The sequence below is a fragment of the Megascapheus bottae genome, chromosome 14, assembly GCF_031878675.1.
Source record: "Megascapheus bottae isolate mThoBot1 chromosome 14, mThoBot2.hap1, whole genome shotgun sequence".
Lineage (NCBI taxonomy): Eukaryota > Metazoa > Chordata > Mammalia > Rodentia > Geomyidae > Megascapheus > Megascapheus bottae.
In genome coordinates this window covers 52,736,578-52,757,572 of record NC_143522.1, presented here as the reverse complement: position 1 = coordinate 52,757,572, position 20,995 = coordinate 52,736,578, and the positions used below count along the sequence as shown (strand labels likewise).

Below are 20,995 nucleotides of genomic sequence, written 5' to 3'. Positions count from 1 at the left end.
AGGTAGTGTGACCTAGGTGCCAATGGCTTATCTAATTGTAGCTACTTGGGGCTGCAATCAGAGGATCTCCATTTGAAGCTAGGCAAGGTATGACAGTCTCTGAGATTCCATCTCAAATCTGTAAAAGCGAGAACATGAGACATGTCTGAAGTAGTACAGCATCCACCATGAGCAAAAATTCCAAGCAAAAGCAAAAGGCTTCTGTGTGTGTGTGGCTAGGATTACAGTTGTGAGCCATTGCGCCCTGCTCACAAGACCTTTATGTTCAAGTTTTAGTGTGGCCTGCATGTGGACACACACACACACACACACACACAGGTCCTATCTAAAAAGTAGAAACAAAACAACCTCAAAAAGAATCAGGGGTATGGCTCTGATAGTAAAGCATGAAGCCCTAGGTTCAGACCCCAGTTACTACAAAAAAAAAAAAGCTGGACATTTTCTTTTACTGGTCCTGGGGTTTGAATCCAAGGCTTTGCACTTGTAAGAGGGTGCTCTATCACAGAACCAGACCTCCAATCATCATGAACTTCCAATTTAGCAGATTTCCTTATAAACCTAGCCATGCTCTTTTTCTTGTTATTGCCTGAATCAAAATCCCATAAATTCTCAAGACCTCATGTTAGCTCTCTGTGGAGAAATGGTTTCCAAGTTCAAGCTGTACCTCCACCCAGAAGATACATTTCACTGGAAATACTTGGTTGTGCAACTACAGGGAATGTCAGTGCATCACTAGCCAAGACCTCCTAAGCTGAAATTCTCTATAATGCAGCTAAACTTTAAAAACATTCCACATTAGGAAGCTAATCTGACAGGAGTACAGAATGAATTCGAAAATCCTGGGATGACTTTGGTACGTGATGTACTATATATTTGAATCGGAAGGGAAGGGGAAAAACAAGATGTGAGAAAGGACAAAGGGTAAACCAGTGTAACAGCCATATTCATCAGGCAATATGTTGGAAATGAACTTTACAACTTGGGAGGGAATGGGGAGGAGAGAATGTGGGAGAAAAACATGGGAAGGCCTTACAATGGTCAAGAAATAATGTATTCGCTACCTCATGACTGTAACTATAACCTATCACCCTGACAAAATTTAAAAATAAAAATCCTGGGAAACAACATGTGTTTACCCCATTTGAAACCCATGTCATTACTCACCAGTTACATTTTACTACCACCTAATGTGAGAGCACAATGAGGCCTCAGTGTGCAGACCTAAGTGAGCAAGTTTTTATTCACAGATAAGTAGACAAGCCAGGCCTCACCTGCAGGACTGGAAGCTGGAAAGCAGGAAGATTCTTCAGTTCGGTTCTACTCTCCCTCTGACCTGAAGGACAGGATGGAATGAAAGATAACTTAGGCAGTTCCTCAGCAGTTATTTGTGACCCAAAGTATCAAAGTATCTAGGTAGTTTTGTTTTGTTTTGCCAGTCTTGGGGCTGGAACTCAAGGCCTGGACACTGTCCTTGACCTTTCTTGAAGGCTAGAGATCTTACCACTTGAGCCACAGTATCACTTCCAGCTTTTTCTGTGCATGCAGTACAAAGGAATCAAACTCAGGGCTTTGTGCATGCCAGCAGGCATTCTACTGTTAGGCCACACTCCTGACCCTCTAGATAGTTCTTAAAGAAAGACTATTCAAAGAAACTACTAGGAGCTAAGCATTCTTGAGTAGGTTATGAAATCCATTCTGTTCCTGTGAGGATAGGGTGATGACAGAGTAGTCTGTGATTCCGGTTTAATTACAAGTAGGAAGACATAAGGATATGGATGAGCTATAAGTGGCAATGCTTTATCTAGAGACTGGCAGTAGAGATAGGAAGTAGAATGGATACTAGTTTTAAATTCTCAGAACTGAGCCTCCAGCATGTTCAAGATGGGATCTGAAATAACCCCAAAAGGCCAGGCATGGTGGGTGGCACACGGCTGTAATTCCAGCACTAAGGAGGCTGAGGCAGGCAGATGACAAGTTTCAGGACATCCTGAGCTTTGTAGAGCTCTATACTAACTTTAGCCGCACAAATTCTACCTGGAAAAAAAGAAAAAAGAAAAAAGAAAGAGGGTATATCACAGTGGTAGGTGCTTATGTAGTATGTACAAGGCCTGAAGTTTGATCTCCAGCAGCAAAAACAAAAACAAAAGCAAAACAACAATAGCAAAAACTCAAGCCAATATGATCCTACAAGGCAACTGGCAAGAGGATGAAAAGTAATCAACAAAATCCAGACTTCCCTTCCCTGTAAAGGAAATGGGATGGCTCTTCAAGTATATTAAACTGGTGACATTGCCCTTGGTGAGCAGGGGTAAATCTAAACTTGCTACTTAGAAAGGCTTCGTTTTAGCGTAAGTACCAATGATTGGAACTACTGATTTTGAAAAGTGTCCTTTTTTTTGTTGGTCATGGGGCTTGAAGTCCAGTCCCTGAGCTCTTCAGCTCAAGGCTAGCACTCTACCACATTGAGCTACAGTGTCATTTCCAGTTTTCTGGTTGTTAATTGGAGATAAGAGTATCAGGACTTTCGTGCTTGGGCTGGCTCTGAAACACTGCCCTCAGATCTCAAGTCTCCTGAGTAGCTAGGATTACAGGTGTTAGTCACCAGTGTGGCTTTTTTTTTTCCAGTCCTAGGGCTTGAACTCTGGGCTTGGGCACTGTCCTTAGGCTTTCTCAAAGCTAGCACTCTACCACTTGAGCTACAGCACCACTTCCAGCTTTTTCTGTGGCTGTGGTACCAAGGCATCCATCCCAGGGCTTTGTGCATGCAAGACAAGCACTCTACCACTAGGCCACACTCCTGGTCCCGAAATGTTTAACTTACTAGAATTGTTGGGGGTGAGGATTCTTGGGTGAACTGAATTCCCGTTTAGGAATGTTCGGACAGAAGGAATCCCCTGTCCAAAGGAGTCAGACGAAGGTCTAAGGAAGGAAAATAAAATAAGCATCAACAAAGAAAAGGAAGATAAAGGTAAAAAAAATAATAATAGGCTTATACATTTAGCCTAAGAGGAAAAAAATCAACACCCCTGCTTACAAATGAAAATAAACACAGTTGTTTTGTTTATAAAGCAAGTTATAAACTTCAGTGCTATATGCCAGTAGAGAAGTGACCCAGGGCTACTGGCAAAATGCCAGTGCCCTCCCTTCCCTAGAAGAAAGAAACATAATGTTACTCACCTATAAGACAAGCTGTGAGTTGAAGCCGGTGAAGGGGTTTCTAGAAAACATAAAAATGAGCCAGTCACCATACTACACTGCTGGTGGGAATGTAGACTAGTTCAGCCACTCTGGAAAGCAGTGTGGAGGTTTCTTAAAGAACTGAAAACAGACCTTCCCTATGATCCCGCCATGCCACTTCTGGGCATCTATCCTGAACATCATGACCCAAGATATTATGAGGACACCTGCTTAGCTATGTTCATCTCTGTACTATTCACAATAGCCAGGCGATGGAAACAATCCAGATGCCCTACTGCAGACGAATGGATACAAAAAATGTGGTATATATACACAATGGAATTCTACATAGCCAACAGACAAGATAAAATAATGGCATTCACAGGGAAGTGGATGAATCTAGAGCGAATCATGTTGAGTGAGACAAGTCAAGACCTAAGGAACAAAAGGCGCATGGTATCCTTAATATGTGGCTATTAAATTCAAAGAGTACAAGATGGGGCCGGGAGTTTGGCCTAGTGGTTAAAGTGCTTGCCTAGCATGCACAAAGACCTGGGTTCGATTCCTCGGTACCACATACATACAAAAAAAAAAAAGCCGGAAGTGGTGCTGAGGCTCAAGTGGTAGAGCTCTAGCCTTGAGAAAGTCCAAGGAGAGTGCTCAGGCCCTGAGCTCAAGCCCAGGACTGCCAAAAAAAAACAACAACAGAGAGTACAAGAGCAAGGACTCAATAACTGCATACCCAAAGCTATGGACATGGTAATGGAAATATAAAACATAACTATATAGACATAAAAACCTATGACTCTATAGACATAATGTTTTACTTCCTAAATTAATAAGTTTCTATGACATACAAACCCTTAGCCTAAGTTTGACTAAGTTCTAAATACTAAGTCCCAGTGATTGTAAATAGAGATTCCCTCCTTGAACACTTGTTTGTTAAACTTGTCATTTAAAATATGATGTAAAAATCAATGTTAATAAATTCTTTAATTAAAAAACTGAGCCAAATAATTCAGGAACTGGATAAGAGTTATATTGAGACCAGGGCAAAGGAAATGGAGAGCAAAAGTTTGGATTGTGTGTATGTGTGTTAAATGAAAAGGCACATAAATCACCTAGCAGCATCTTATAAAGGTGCTTTATTCTTGATGTACCCTAAGATATCTGGAAGGTAGAGATTAACAAAAAGTAAAGCTAAAGACAGTTATTAGAAATAATAACAAGCCAGGAGCAGCTGGTGGCTCATACCTGTAATCCTACCTAGTGAGGAGGCTGGGATCTGAGGATAGGAGTTTGAAGCTAGCTTAGGCAGGGAAGTCTATGACATTACACCAGAAACCTGCAAGTGGAGTTGTGGCTCAAAGTGGTAGAGCACCAGCTTTGAGCAAAAGAGCTCAGGGACATCACCCAGGCCAAGAGTTCAAGCCCCATAACCAGTAGAAAACAAAACAAAAAACTAGCAAGTTGGTGGCATTTTAACTTTCTTTAGTCTCATTTTTGCTTCCTTGGAACTGGAGGCATGATACAAGTGGCAGAGTAGCAGCCACAGGCAAATTTCAAGCACCAATACCAGCACCAAAAAAAAAAAAAAAAAGGTCTTTTCTAGAAAGTTCAGTACCTGGACAATTTTTCCTTTTGTGTGGGTACTAGTCCTTGAGATCAGGGCCCAAGCACTGTCCCTCAGCTTTTCTTTCTCTCAAGCTAACCCTTCAGTAACTGAACCACACCTCCATGTTTAGATTTTTGGTGGCTCACTGGAGGTAAGTCATACTGACTTTTCTGCTCGGGCTGACATCAAACTGTGATCCTAAGATCTTCAGCCTCCTTAGTAGCTATGATTACTGGTACCTGGCAAGAGATGATTTCAAATCACCTGTTTTAAATATATGCAAAGAAGGGCTGGGAATGTGGCTTAGTGGTAGAATGCTTGCCTACCATGCATGAAGCCATTGAGTTCGATTCCTTGGTACTACATAAACAGAAAAAGCTGGAAGTGACAGTGTGGCTCAAGTGGTAGACTGCTAGCCTTGAACAACAGAAGCTCAGGGACAGTGCCCAGGCATTGAGCGCAAGCCCTGGGCCTGGCAAAAAAAAAAAAAAAAAAGTGTGTGTGTGTGTGTGTGTGTGCATTATACATGCAAAGAGGCAAAAAAGCCATGTCTCAAAGAAAGGATGAGAATAATGTCATAATAAAAAGAAAGTATTAGTAAAGAAAAATTCTAATAAAGTAATAAATCATGGGCATAGTCACATAGTGACGCATATCCATTATGCTAGGAATGAGGTGGCTGAGACAGAAGGATCAGGGTCAACTGGCAAGAATACTCTGCATATAACACACATGTTAAAAGTAAAATGAAAACTTTATTACAGGGGCCAGCTCATCAGTGGATGTGAAAAGGCAGCAAATTTAGATTGTAATCAGAATTTTTAGATTAATCTGAGGAAGAGAAAGAATAAAGAAAAATGAAGTCCCAAGGACCCCAATAGAATGCTATTAGGGATATATGGATTAAGAGAATTCTGGAAGTAGTGGGAAAAGGCACATGATCAGAAAGAAGAAATAATGGCTGAAAGCCGGGCTCGGTGGCTCACGCCTGTAATCCTAGCTACTCAGGAGGCTGAGATTTGAGGATCAAGGTTCGAAAGCCAGCCCAGGCACAAAAGAACCTGAGACTCTTATTTCCACTTAACCCTAGGAAACAGAAAGTGGCACTTGGCTCAAGGGTAGGGTGGTAGCCTTGAGCTGAAGAGCTCAGGGACAGTGTCCAGTCCCAGGGGTAAGGCAATAGCCTTGAGCTGAAGAGCTCAGGGACAGCACCCAGGCCAAGTTCAAGCCCCATGACCCACCAAAAAAAAAAAATGGCTGAAGAATGATGACCCTAAACTTTCTTACTTATATGAAAAGCAATTTATATATCAAGAAGCTTAACAAACTCTAAATAGGATAAACCCACAGAAAGGTATACCTAAACTATATAACCTCACAGAAAGCTACAGCCAAATATATAACCAAACTTTTGAAAGACACAAAGAAACTTTTCTCATTTGTAAAATCATTTTTTATTACAGGTCTTTGTTAACACAGTAATTGTAGGGTCTTACGTGGTATAAACTCATTTAATCTTCACAAGTGTTAGAACAAAACCGGTATTTTGGGATTTATTTTTGTTTTTGCCAGTCCTGGGGCTTAAACTCAGGGCCTGAGCACTGTCCTTGGGCTTTCTCAAGGCTAGCGCTCTACCACTAGAGCCACAGTACTACTTCCTACTTTTTCTTTTTTTTCTTTTTTTTGCCAGTTGTGGGCTTGAGCTCAGGGTCTGAGCATTGTCCTTGGACTTTCTCAAGGCTAGAGCTCTATCACTTGAGCTTCAGTACCACTTCCGGCTTTTTCTATATATGTGGTACCAAGGAATCGAACCAGGGTCTTCGTGTATGCTAGGCAAGCACTTTAACCACTAGGCCAAACTCCCGGCCTATTTCCTACTTTTTCTGTGTATGTGGAACTGAGGAATCAAAGCCACGTTTGTGCATGCTAGGCAAGCACTCTACCAGTAGGCCATGCTCCTGGCCCCATTTTTTAGTTTCATATTTCTTTTTATTTGTATTTTTTGCCAGTCCTGGGGCTTGAAATCTGGGCCTGCATGCTGTTCCTGAGCTCTTCAGCTCAAGGCTAGCACTCTACCACCTGAGCCACAGAGCCACTTCCAGTTTTTTCTGTGTATGTGGTAGCCAGGAATTGAACTCAGGTCTTCATGCATGCTAGGAGAGCACTGTACCACTAGGCCACACTCAGGGCCCAGGACCAGCATGTTGTAAGTTTATTTATTCACTAGTATGATGAAAAAACAAAACAAACAACCACCCCCCACAAAAAAGAGCACAAACAGAAAGATCTTAAGACCTAAAGAACAATAAAGTTCTAGCAAAGGAAGATGGACGAAATAATACAGCACACAGAAAGCAGCATATATTGGAGTCTAACTCTTTATATGGAAGGTTGCTCATTATTACTGCATTTATTTATGTTTGTCATGCCAGTATTGGGGCTTGAAGTCACGGCTTGAATACAGCACTGTCCCTTTGCTTTTTAGCTTAAAGCTGGTGCTCTACCAATAGAGTCACATCTCTACTTCTGGCTTTTTTGTTGGTTAATTACAGAGATAAGAGTCAGACTTGTTTCAAGGGCTGGCTCCAAATTTCAATTCTCAGCTCTTAGCCTTCTGAGTAGCAGAGCTTGTAAATGTGAGCCACCAGTGTCTACTTCTTTCATTATTTTAAGTGCCCTTTAAACGAATGTCCCGGGTATGGTGGCCTGAGGGAGCCAAACATTCATGAGATGCTGTTTTAGAGTTGGGTAGAGAGGAAACTGAAAATACTACAAAGGAGAAGCCAAGTAGAACAAAGGAAAATATGAAACCTACAGCAATGAAGGCAACTCCCGCCCCCCAAAAAATGTAGTCCATTTTCAAGAGAGTGAAAATAAGCCTAGGGCACAGCTCAAGTGGTAGAGATTGTCTTATGCAGGAGACCATTTTAGGAAAGAATCTAGAGGAATTGGAGATGTGGCTTGAGTAGTGGAGTGCTAGCCATGAGTGGAAAACAAACAAGAGTGCAAGCCCTGAGTGCAACCTCCAGAACTGAAACACACACACGCACACACACACACACACAAGAATCTTGAAAGCAGCAGCAAGAGAAGCCATTCATCATATACAAGTGATCCTTAATAAAATTAATATCCATTTCATATCAGGCATTAACTTCATACCATATCATGGAGGCCAAAATACATGAGGACAACATTCAAAACGCTGAAAACTTAGCTAAAAGTGTGTATCCAGCAATACCGTATTTTAAAATTAAAGGAAAAATTACAACATTCCCTAGACAAAATATTAGAGAATTCATCGCTATCAAACATGCCTTCTAAGAAATATTAAAGAAAGTCTTTCAGGATGAAATGAAAGGAGATGAGTTAGCAATCAGATCTACATGACAAATCCTAATACTGGAAAAATTATTACAGGGGGAGGGAAATGGGGACAAAAACATGAGAAGGGGTATCAGTGTATGAGAAGTAATGCACCTACTACTTGATGAATGTAACTATATATTATCCCGATAATAAAAAAGTTATTACATAGGTAAATATAAAAGTATAAGTGTATTTTTGAAGCAATAATGATAAATTTGTGTTAATGAGCTCACAGTTTCTTTGGTGAGGCTCGAACTCTGGGCCTAGGCTCTGTCCCTGAGCTCTGTAGTTCAAGGCTAGTACTCTACCACTTGAGCCTCTTCTAGTTTTTTGGTCATTAATTGGAAATAAGAGTCTCACAGACTTTTGTACACAGGCTGGCTTTGAACTGTGATCCTAAGATCTCAGCCTCCTGAGCAGCTAGGATTACAGGCGTGAGCAATTGGCGCCTGGCTAAGCTCACAATTTCTGAAGATATAATTTCATATACTAACAGCAAAATGAAGTAGAGTATAGAACTGCATAGGAGCAGAATCTTTTTTTTTCTTTTGAGCTCAGAGCCTGCGAGTTGTCCCTGAGCCTCTTTGTGCTCAGGGCTAACACTCTACCATTTGATCCATAACACTACTTCTAGTTTTTGAGTGGTAAATTGGAGATAAGAGTTTTATAAGGCGTAGTGGCTCATGCCTATAATCCTAGCTACTCAGGAGGCTGATTTCTGAGGATCAATGTTCAAAGCCAGCCCTGGCACAAAAGAACCTGAGACTCTTATCTCCAATTAACCTCTAGAAAACAGGAAGTAGGGCTTGGATCAAGGGTAGGAAGGTAGCCTTGAAGAGCTCAGGGACAGGGCCCAGTGTTCAAGCCCCAGGACCCACCAAAAAAAAAGAAAAAAAAAAGTTTCATAAGGACTTTGGTGCCTGGGCTGGCAATTCTCAGACCTCAGCCTCCCAAGTAGCTGGGATCATAGGCCTGAGCCACTAGCACCCAGCTAAGAAATGTGTGTGTGTGTGTGTGTGTGTGTGTGTGTGTGTTACTGAGGATTGAACCAGGAGCAATGTACCTGCTAGGCAAGCACTTTGCCAATGAGTTACATCCCAGCCCAGGAGCAAAATCTTTGCATCCTATTAATATTAAGCATGGTATTAATAAAAAAAAAGATTGTTAAAAATTAAGATGAGGGCTGGGAATTTGGCTTAGTGATGCACGAAGACCCGGGTTTGATTCCTTGGTACCACATACATTGAAGAGACCCAAGGACAGTGTTCATACCCTGAGCCCAAGCCTAGGATTGGCTAAAAAAAAAAAGAAAAAGCAAAAGAAAAAAGAAAAAGAAAGAAAACAAATCAGTAAAAGAAACAGGGAGTAAAGTGGTACATTAAAGAGTAATCAGCGCCAGAAGAGGTGGCTCATGCCTGTAATCCTAGCTACTCAGGAGGCTGAGATCTGAGGATCAAGGTTCAAAGCCAGCCCGGGCATTAAAAAACTAAAGAAGGTGAGATTTGTCTTCAATTAATCACTAGAAAACTTACCTCCAATTAATCATTAGAAAATGGTAAGTGGGGCTGTGGCTCCAGAGGTAGGGCAGTAGCTTTGAACTAAAGAGCTCAGGGACAGCGCCCAGGCCCAGGAGTAGGTCAATAGCCTTGAGCTGAAGAGCTCAGGGACAGCACCCAGGCCCAGAGTTCAAGCTCCAAGACCCACCCCCCAAAAAAAGATTAATTCGTTTAAGGATGGGTGCTGGTAGCTCATGCCTGTAATCCTAGCTACTTAGGAGACTCAGATCTGAGAACTGCAGTTCAAAGCCAGCCCATGCAGGAAAGTCCATGCTACTCCGATCTTCAACTAATCACCAAAAAGTTGTTAGTGGAGTCATTGCTTAAGTGGTAGAGCACTAGCCTTGAGAAAAAAGGCTCAGGAACAGAACCCTAGTCCTGAACTTAAAGAAAAACAACAGAGTCCTAAAAGACGTAAAGGTAAAACCAACAGAATTCATGTTATAGGGGCCAGGAGTTTGGCCTAGTGATAGAGTGCTTGCCTAGCATGCACAAAGACCCGAGTTTATCTCTTGGTACCACGTACATAGAAAAAAGCTGGAAATGGTGCTATGGCTTAAATGGTAGAGCTCTAGTCTTGAGAAAACCCAAGGACAGAGCTCAGGCCCTGAGTTCAAGCCCCAGGACTGGCCAAAAAAAAAAAATTGAACTATATAACTTGAAGGTAGAAATGGGATAGGGAACGATGGGGGAGAATGATGGAAGGAGTGACATTGACTAATATGCATTATATTCATAAACTGGCTTCTAGAACTGAACCCCCTTTGTACAACTACTTAATAAAATATACATTATTAAAACTGTTTTTCAGACAAAAATGTCGGAATAAAATTCCAAAATTCATGTGAAATAATAGAGAGGGGAAAAAAAAACCCTGCCAGAAGGGAAAAGAAAATTAAGATAATTCAAAGATAATAGCTAAAGACTTCAAATAGCTCACTTTCAATAATAAATAGTACAACTGGACAGAAGATTAACAAAAGAAACATACCTATTGAACAACACTATATCTCAACTAAACTTACCAGACCCATACAACACTTTACCTAATAATAGCAGAAAGAACACTATCTTAAGTTCACATGAACATTCTCCAGGACAGATTGTATTAGGTCATAAGCTGAAAGGATTTAAATCACTATATTAAAACATTAATAGAATTTAAAGTAACAGGAAATTTCACAAATATGGGAATAGTAAATAACATACTGCTTGAGCCACAGCATCACTCGCGTTTTTTTCTGTGTATATGGTACCAAGGAATCAAACCCAAGTCTCTTGCATACTAGACATGAACTCTACCGCTAGGCCACGCTCCCAGCCAAAACTATAGATTTCTATATCTTAAAAAGATGTTAGGGGCCAGGAGTTTGGCCTGGTGGTAGAGTGCTTGCCTTGCATGCATGAAGATCCAGGTTTGATTCCTCGGTACCACATACATAGAAAAAAGCTGGAAGTGGTGCTGAGGCTCAAGTGGTAGAGCTCTAGCCTTGAGAAAGTCCAAGGACAGTGCTCAGGCCCTGAGCACAAGCCCAGGACTGGCAAAAAAAAAAGAGCAAACCAACAACTAATGGTGCTGGTTAATTGGAGTAAGAATCTCTTTGATTTGTCTGCTAGTCTGGCTTTGAACCAAGGCCCTAAGATCTCAGCCTTGCCAGGGTTACAGGTGTGAACCACAGGTGCCAGCCTTCACTAGAATGTTTTTAACTTTAATACCTTTCAGTTAACTGACATGTTAACTTTTATATTTACTTGTACTGCCACCTTGTGGCAATTCTTTTAAATTACACCAATTCATTTTCTTAGATGCTATTACTCAGCTCATTATCATTCCCTTATCAGTTTGAGAACAAAATATCATTACTTGAAAACTTATAATACATGCGAGGTTATCTAGAGTCACTATGTGTAAAAACAAAATGCAGTGTCATTATATTATACATAGAAAACCAGAAGTCCGCTTGTCTCTGTACAGAATATGCTGACTTGGGAAGTGGGACTGTGGCTTAAGGAGTAGGGCAGTAGTCTTGGGCTGAAGAGCTCAGGAGCAGTGCCCAGTCCCAGAGTTCAAGCCCTAGGACCCACAAAAAAAAGATAGCATGTCTAGAATATGCTGACTTTAGATACCTTTTCCCCACCTCTCACCAATATAAGAGTTTCTGGGAGTGCTCCTTTCCTGCAGGCCTCTGCTTCCCTGGTGGACAAATAATAAGAATTATTAGGTTTCCTATTCCCTAATATTGTTCTGTATCTATATATGCAAGCATATATACCATTCTACCAGAGTGGACATACTAATCTACCAATAACCTAGGCTTTGCTACTTACCAAATGAACACAATAGATACCATTATATCAACTTTGAGCACTTCTAGGATGAATGTACAGATGTACGTATGTATGTATGTATGTATGTATGTATGGCCAGTTCTGGGACTTGAACAGTGTCTGGCACTGTTTCTGGCACCTGTGTATGTGGTAGTAAGGAACTGAATCCAGAGCTTCATGCATGCAAGATAGACACTCTACCACTAAGCCACATTCCCAGCCCCTGCACTTCCGGTATTTATGTCCCCACTGACTACATGACAACTGATATTTGTGTCAGGTTTCCATTGCCAAAAAAGACAGCTGCTGGATGCTGGTGGCTCATGCCTGCAACCTTAGCTACTCAGGAGGTTGAGATCTGTTTGAAGCCAGCTGACACAAGAAAGTCTGACACTCATCTCAACTGGAGATAAGAAAACCAGAAACCAGAAAACCAGAAGTGGAGTTTTGGGCTCAAAGTGTAGAGGACTAGCCTTGTGCAAAAGAGCTCAGAGACAATGCCCAAGCCCAAAGTTCAAGTCCCACAGCTGACAGGAGAAAAAAAAAAGTAATTTGAATTTTACTTACTTGTCCCGCACTGCCAAAGCCAGTCCCTCTGTAAGGAAGGGACTCCACAGAAGAGGGCCGACTACGTAAGGCAAGACAAGAAAATGGGTGTTGATTTTTGACACATCTCTGAAGTATCCTCAGCCTCAAACTGAGCCTCATCTAGACATTTCTTTATCTTCCACGGATCACACTCAGTTTTAATGCTGCTGCATAGGCTTTCTACTCACCTGACTACTTGGCTGCTGTGCTGGGAACTAGGTCGTGGAGTAACTGGAAGAAAATACAGTATAGAAGGAGAGGCAGCCATTAATGATGCACTCTGCTTGCCTCACCCACATGCTAGGAGGGGGTATGTTTGTATGTAACATTAGGAAAATCACATTATAGTCTCAGAGAAAACCATCCTCTATGAGAGAAATGGGTACCTATTTCTCTCACATAGTTATATGGGCAAAACAAATATTGTCTACCTGATTGTGATGGGGAAGTAATGCCCACTGGTCGAGGTGTGGTTAATCTAAAAAAAAGAAAAAGGAAGCCGCTCTAATTTCATTAAGAAAAAGGTTAGTGCTTTAGAGGAGCAGTCAGATGACTATTTACAAACAGTGTCTTGATGCTGGGTGTTGGTGGCTTATGCCTATGATCCTAGCTACTGAGGAAGCTGAGATCTGAGGATCATGGATGATTTCCTGCCTGGGCAGGAAAATCAGTGGGATTTATCTCTAATTAACCACTCAAAAACAGAAAGTGGAGGGGCCAGGAGCATGGCCTACTGGTAAAGTGCTCACCTGACATGCACGAAGCCCTGGGTTCAAGTCCTTGGTACCATACACATACAAAAAGTCAGAAGTGGTGCTGTGGCTGAAGTGGTAGAGTGACTACCTTGAGAAGTGACAAGGCCCTGAGTTCAAGCCCCAGGACTGGCAAAAACAAAAACAAAAACAAAAAACAGGAAGTGGTGCTATTGCTCCAAGAGATAGAGGGCTTGCCTTGATGAAAACAGCTCAGGGAAAATGAGGAGGAGGAGAAAAGCCAGAACTACTTAGTGTCTGTATGTCCTAAATCCTGAGATTTCAACAATTAACTATAAGAAGTTTCCTCTCTGAGAGGCTCACAGGTTAGTGAGAAAGGAAAAAAATCAGAGTCTGGCTATATATATAACTGGTGCTAGAGTGCTTGTCTAATGAGGCCATGGGCTTCATCCGTGTACTGCAAAGACGGCTCCACCATGTTTACATAATATTGCGAGTGTATCATAAATACCTAAGTATGAAACATTAGGGATTAGGGATGCTGTATGTTTTTGTTTTTTTTTTTCCCCCAGTTCTGGGGTTTGAACAAAGGGCCTGGGTGCTGTCTCTGAGCTCTTTGTACTCAAGACTAGCACTCCACTACTTGAGCCACAATGCCACTTCTGGCTTTTTTTTCTGAGTAGTTTATTGGAGATAAGAGACATTCCTGTTACAGCTGGCTTCCAACAGCAATTCTCAGATCTCACTCTCTTAAGGAGCTAAGATTACAGGTGTGAGCCACCAGTGCTCAGCTTATGTCTTTTTGTAATCCAGCAAGGCAAGGTTATATTAAAAATATTTACCCAGGGCTTGGAATGTGTTGTAGTGGTAGAGTACTTGCCTAGCATTCGTGAAGCCCTGAGTTAGATTCTTCCACATAGCACATGCAGAAACAGCTAGAAGTGGTACTGTGGCTCAAGTGGTAGAGTTCTAGCCTTGAGCAAAATAATATCAAGGGTAGTGCCCAGGCCCAGAGTTCAAGCCCCAGGACTGGAAAAAAAAATTACCCAATGGTAGGATATAGATATCACCAATTAGAAGGACCGGTGTTCTTCATCCAGCACCTAAACAATACTTAATGCCTGTAGGCACTGAATGAATATTTATTGAATAAACAGAACGTCTAACTTGGTCTAATAAAGTCTTTGCAGAGGAAAGGAAGTGTTTTGAATTTTAAAGGATGAGTAGGATTTCTTAAGATGGGAGTTGAAGTTGAGTGTTAACAATTAAGACAACTTCAGCACTTTTCAGTGAATAGCTCTTTTTCACGGAAGTAAAAGAACAATTCATCAATCATTTTCTCCATTATGGAACCGAGACAGTCAGGACTCCAGAACAAACTAAAAGCTTCCCAGCACAAGGAAATGATAAATACTTAAGGGAGAAGAAAATGCTAATTACCTGAATTTGACCATTCCATATTATGCATGTATCAAATCATTTGTACTACACTCCTATATAAGTACAATTAGTATATGCCAATTTTTAAAAGATAAAACATAAATTTTCAGGATAGAAAAATTTACCAGCTCATGGCCGCTAATAAAACTAACCTGCTTCCTTGGTACCGACTTGGAGATTCCTGCAGGTAAAGATGTGTGAGTGAAGGAAGTTACAGATCAAACATTTTATTCAATAGATCATAGTCTTAATTAGTTCAATATCTCAGTTGTAATGCTTCTTATTTATGGCTAAGATTTCCAGTAAGAAAAAAAAAGAATAGCAGCAGTAGTTCCTTAGGAAATTATTAGCTTTGAGGCACTAAAATTTAGTTTCCATTCATCAAGGTACACTGATAATCCTGTACACTAATATATCTGGGAAAATATGGAGAATTTGTAGGGATTGAAAGTAACGCAACAGGACTATGATGTGCTAGAGCAATTACAGGAATGAGGTCAACAGGAAAGTTATGTAAGTACACAGAACAATGTTAGGTAGAAAGACACATCTAGAAAATAAAGCATATAAAAGAAGAAGGAGTTTGAGATGTCTAGTGCTTTCTGAAGAGAAATTTTAAGTTGCAACATATGTCTTTTGTGTGAGACCTTTCTAATGGTATCTTATGGCCTAACCTACTGACATTTGAGAATGGATTACAAGTGTGCTAAATATCGATCCTTTTAGCCCTCCCAGGTCTTCTGTGTTCTAATCTATTTGCTACAGTATGCTTGATGTACAATGTAAATTTCTAGATGCATCACAATATGAAAAATGTTAGGAAGCACAACTTTATAAGACAGTGAGACAGATGGAAAAAGCAGGAAAGAAAATAATAACAAAGAAAATCAATTTCATTCACCTTTAGAATGGCTAGAAATTTCTTTAGCTCTCCATTCTCCCTTTTTAAGAGTGACAGCTCTCTAAGGGAAAGATGGAACAATCAGATTCAGGTCAGTAGATAAGAATTATTATGAGGGGCCGGGAGTTTGGCCTAGTGGTTAAAGTGCTTGCCTAGCATGCATGAAGACACGGGTTCGATTCCTCGGTACCACATACATAGAAAAAAGCCAGAAGTGGTGCTGAGGCTCAAGTGGTAGAGCTCTAGCCTTGAGAAAGTCCAAGGACAGTGCTCAGGCCCTGAGATTAAGCCCAGGACTGGCAAAAAAAAAAGAATTATTATGATTAATACTGTTATTATAAAAATGCTTACTGAGAGATGCTTGCAGATATACAATGTACATCTACTGAGGATCTAGTGATTCAGGAAGAAAATGGAAGTGTTTTGATGGTATCAGGAAATGAATTAAATAAGCAGCCACTTGGTATGACTTCAGGGGAGTTTGCATAGAATTCCACCTTCCTTTCACACCTTTTTCTGGCCTGCTGATGTCTAAAAATATTAGTTTCATGAATTCCACTTTTAAAAGGAATTTCATGTTTTAGTTTAATATTTCCAAAATATTCCCTTCTGGAGGTAACATTTTAAATATTGTATATTCATTTTTATCAATGTGAATGGTGGTATTACAATTTTGAACAAGGATTTTGAATAGCTTTTGTTAATAGCCTATCATTTGAATCAAGCTCCTAGCCCTTTTTGCTTTAGTACCCCTCCCCATAGGGTCTTATACTTTTACCCAGGCAAACAGACCATAATCATACTGTCTTCACTTTCCAAGTAGCTGGAATTAAAGGCATGTAATGACATACCCAACCTAAGCAGCAATTTCGAATACAAGGAGTAGCAAAGTGCAACTAGAGAGAGAAAACAATAAAATAGAGACTGAGGGGACCAATAGAAAATTCTGTACTTGATTTTCCTAAAACAAGCATAAACACACAGAGAACGATTTTCAGTTTTTGCAATCAGAAAGGAATAAGGACTACAGCCTCTCTGAAAACAAAACACAATACCTAGCTAAGGCTTTGACTTGGCTGGGCACTTACTTGTTCTGGTTGGCCATTGACTGTCGTGCCTCCTGTATGGTAGCTTCTAATTTCATAATCTTGTGCTTATAAAAAGCAAGGAGAAGATCTGTTTGTTTCTTCTGGAAATGCCACACCTAGTAGGAAAAACAGGTCTTTTTTTTTCCATTTTATTACATTTACAGTGTTTCTCCCTCCTTCCCTTTTTCTCAAAACAGCAGCAGCAGCAACAACAACAAAACAAGGACTATATATCTGGCTAAGAGCCCTAGAGATGGGGAATACAATGTATAGCTAGCATTGGTACTTGTGTCTAGGTCAGTATACCCTGGCATTACAAGGAGATGATTTTTTAGCAAGCAATTCTAGTTGGAGTTATTTCCTTTTGATCCTGAAAAACAGGTCTTTGACACACACTCCTTCTCACTTTTGGTAATAAAGGGAAATCCAAGGATTCGTATTTTAGCATAGCTCTTTTTCTTTTGAAACATCTAATTTAGAGCTCATGACTAGGGATGTGTCATTTTCAGGACACTGACTTTCTTTCCCTCTTTTTTTTCTTTTGGCAAGTCCTGGGATTTGAACTCAGAGCCTGAGCACGGTCCTTGAGCTTTCTCAAGGCTAGAGCTCTACCACTTGAGCCACACACCACTCTGGCTTTTTCTGTGGGTACCAAAGAAATGAACTCAGGGCTTAGTATCACTAGGCCATGCTCCTGGTCAGGAGACTGGCTTTCTACATATCTTAGTGGGAAAATATTCTGACATTATCAAATGGACTTTAAAAAACATAATTTTTCATCCTGAACAACAACTGTTTCTCAAGTCCAGAAATGGTTTGGAGCCAGGCGCGGTAGCTCATGTCTGTCATCCTAGCTACTCAGGAGGCTGAGATCTGAGGATCAAGGTGCAAAGCCAGACCAGGCACTGAAGTCTGTGGGACTCTGATCGCCAATTAACCACCAGAAAACTGGAAGTGGCTCAAGGGGTAGGGATGGTAGCCTTGAGCTGAAGAGATCAGGGACAATGCCCAGGCCCAGAGTTCAAGTCCCACAACCACCAAAAAAAAAAAAAGGAAAAGATAAGAAATAGTTTGGATGTGTCTACTATCAGTTTGGGCACTGGTGACCCATTTATTTTCTCTAAGACACTCAAACTGTCACTTGCAGGCTATTTTTGCTACTGCAGTAAAAGATGACGAGGCTCAGAAAGGGAGCACTTATTCCTGATTTTTGTCTCTGGAAATGGGCACATAATTTTGTTTACTGGGTCACTGTATCATTCATATACAGATGTACCTATCATAATCAGATAAAGAGTTGATATTTATGAAGCATTTTTAGCTTTGTCAGGCAGTACTTTTGAGTACACAGCAGTATTTATATCTCATCTCCTTAATCCCTATAAACCTTTAATCAGGTCCCTTCTGGATCTTAGAACTCTCCTGAGAATCTTTTTCTCATCAATTTGTACACTGCTTTGCCGACCTACTACAAGGTTGTATTTAAGGTTTAATATAATATCTAACCTCTTTTTACTTAAAAGAAAAAAAAAACTAGCTCTAGAGAAATAGGAATTTATTTTATTAAAAATAATTTTTTTCTTTTTCTTTTTGCCAGTCCTGGGGCTTAAATTCAGGACCTGGGCATTGTCCTTGTGCTTTCTCAAGGCTATCGCTCTACCACTAGAGCCAGAGCACCATTTCTGGCTTTTTCTGTGCTTGTGGTACCAAGGAATTGAACCCAGGGCTTTTGTGCATGCTAGGTAAGCATTCTACTACTACTAGACTACACTCCCAGCCCTAAAAAGTTATTATTATTTTTTTTCCCTGAAGGGACTCAGGACAATGTTTGAACTTGGCCTCTTGATAACTCAGCTTGTTCACAGCACTCTACTACTTGAGCCTTGCAGTCAGTCTGGCTTTCTGCTGCTTATCTTAAGAAATGGGTATCCAAGATTGTGGGGCACGTCACATCAAGGGTAAAAGGCCTACCTTGTGGCCCAGTGCTCACTTCCTGGTTTTGAAAATCCAACCTGCCTGTCTCCTGGTTGGGAGGTTTGGCTATGGTTTGTGATATAAAATAAGGCTACCTCGAATCCAGAACCCAAGGATTGGCCCCACCGCCCTCTCTGACCGCACTTACCTTCCCCCCATCCTGCCTACTTTTATGTTAATAGATTCCTGCTTCTGGCCAGGAACTTGGCCTAGTGGTTAAAGTGCTTGCCTAGCATGCACGAAGACCCGGGTTCGATTCCTTGGTACCACATATATAGAAAAAGCTGGAAGTGGTGCTGAGGCTCAAGTGGTAGAGTTCTAGCCTTGAGAAAGTCCAAGGACAGTGCTCAGGCCCTGAGCTCAAGCCCAGGACTGGCAAAAAAAAAAAAAAAAAAAAAAAAAAAAAGATTCCTGCTTCTTACTTTAGCCCCTGGTATCTTCCCATTAAACAAGTCTGCCTTGACATTCTCCCTGGCGCGTCTGTGTCTTCCCTCTGGAGAGGGAGGGCTGGGTGAAGGAGGCCAGCCGGCCCTATCCTTTCTCGGGTCTGAGTCGGGGCGTGTTCTCTTTGCCCTTCCTGCTGGTCAGGAGGCAAAGAGTGCTAAAAACCCCGACACAAGACTTTTCTATCTAGACTGGCTTTGAACTGAGATGCTGTGAGTTTTGGCCTTCTGAGCAGCTAAGATTACAGGTATGAGTCACTGGCATTTAGTGATTGTTTTTAAAATAAAAGTAAAACATGTATTTTAGAAAAAGTAAATGAAGTAGAGGCAGAAAAGAAGAAGAAAAAAAGAAGAGCAAAGAAGCTTAGGGAGCTGGATGCCGGTGGCTCACGCCTGTAATCCTAGCCACTCAGAAGGCTGAGATCTGAGGATCACAGTTCAAAGCCAGTCTGAGCATGGAAGTCCATGAGACTTCTTACTTTTTTGGGGGGGAGGAAATGGGGCTTGAACTTGGACTGGGCGCTGTTCCTGAGCTCTTCAGCCCAAAGCTACCACCCCTACCCTTGAGTAAAGCCCCACTTCCCTTTTCTAGAGGTTAATTGGAGATAGGAGTCTCAGGTCCTTTTGTGCCCTGGGTCTTGGATCTCAGCCTCCTGAGTAGCTAAGATTACAGGCATGGGTCATCGTGCCATCTCATGAGACTCTTTTTATCTCCAATTAACCATCAGAAAACCACAAGTGGCACTGCGGTTCAAAGTGGTAGAGCACTAGCCTTGAGGTGAAGCGTTCAGGGACAGTGCCCATGTGGAGAGAGGGAAAGAGAGGGAGAGAGAGAGAAAGAGAGAGAGAGAGAGAGAGAGAGGGAGAGAGGGAGAGAGAGGGAGAGACACACACACATACACACCATTCTGGGGATGCAAAATGGGAGGGGAGTGAGTTCCAGGTCACTGGGGTTATATCCCAAGATGCTGTCTCAAAACAATAAAAATTGAAATTTTCTATGATAAAACTGTGTCAGGGGGCTGGGATTCTGCCTAGCATGCATGAAGCCCTGGGTTAGAAAAAGCCAGAAGTGGTGCTGTGGCTCAAGTGGTAGAGCTCTAGCCTTCAGGAAAGCCCAAGGACAGCAGTGCTTAGGCAGGCCCTAAGTTCAAGCCCCAGTATGGCAAAAACAAAACAAAACAAACAAAAAACTGCCAGGTGTCAGTGGCTCATATCTGTGTTCCTAGCTACTCAGTAGGCTGAGACCTGAGGATCGCAGTTGAAACCAACCAGAGTTTCTAGGAAAGCCCCTGAGATTTATCTCTAATTAACCACCAAAATGTTGGAAGTACAGCTGTAGCTCATGTGGCAGAGCACTATCCTTTAGCAAAAAAGTTCAAGGGACAGCGCACAGGTCCTGAGTTCAAGACTTAAGAATCACATACACAAAAAAGTTTTAAAACTGAAAGTATTAGGAGTGCTTGTACCTCCAGCTAGTTGGGAGGCTAAGGGAGAAAGACCCTGTGTTTGAGGCTAACTTAAACCCGAGATCCTTTCTCAAAAAAAAAAAAAAAAAAAAAAAAGGTCTGGGGGGATACAGTTCATTCCTAGAGTGCATCCCTAACATTGGAAATACCTTGGGTTCAAGTTCCAAAACAGTTAAAAACAACAACAACAACAAATCACTTCAACTGGACATGGTGGGTCTACAATCCCAGCTACTCAGGACTCAGCGATCACGTCGGAGGCTAGGTAAAATGTTAGCAATAACCCATCTCAACAGATAAGCTGGGCATGATGTTTCATGTCTGTAATCCCAAC

The 20,995-nt window shown here is 41.4% G+C and overlaps 1 protein-coding gene across 1 annotated transcript in view; it reads right to left on the bottom strand.

Annotated features, from left to right (window-relative positions):
* The window catches only part of Rnf212b (ring finger protein 212B), a 36,000-nt gene that overhangs the window by 1,522 nt on the left and 13,483 nt on the right, over positions 1 to 20,995 (bottom strand). The window contains exons 5-14 of the mRNA XM_090345257.1: positions 16,776 to 16,891; positions 15,688 to 15,748; positions 14,939 to 14,967; positions 13,065 to 13,111; positions 12,822 to 12,864; positions 12,613 to 12,673; positions 11,863 to 11,911; positions 3,178 to 3,217; positions 2,822 to 2,919; positions 1,272 to 1,333 (exon numbers count right to left, since the gene is read on the bottom strand). Of these exons, the coding sequence (XP_090201383.1) occupies positions 1,272 to 1,333; positions 2,822 to 2,919; positions 3,178 to 3,217; positions 11,863 to 11,911; positions 12,613 to 12,673; positions 12,822 to 12,864; positions 13,065 to 13,111; positions 14,939 to 14,967; positions 15,688 to 15,748; positions 16,776 to 16,891 (606 nt within the window). The remainder of the gene's footprint in view (positions 1 to 1,271; positions 1,334 to 2,821; positions 2,920 to 3,177; positions 3,218 to 11,862; positions 11,912 to 12,612; positions 12,674 to 12,821; positions 12,865 to 13,064; positions 13,112 to 14,938; positions 14,968 to 15,687; positions 15,749 to 16,775; positions 16,892 to 20,995) is intronic.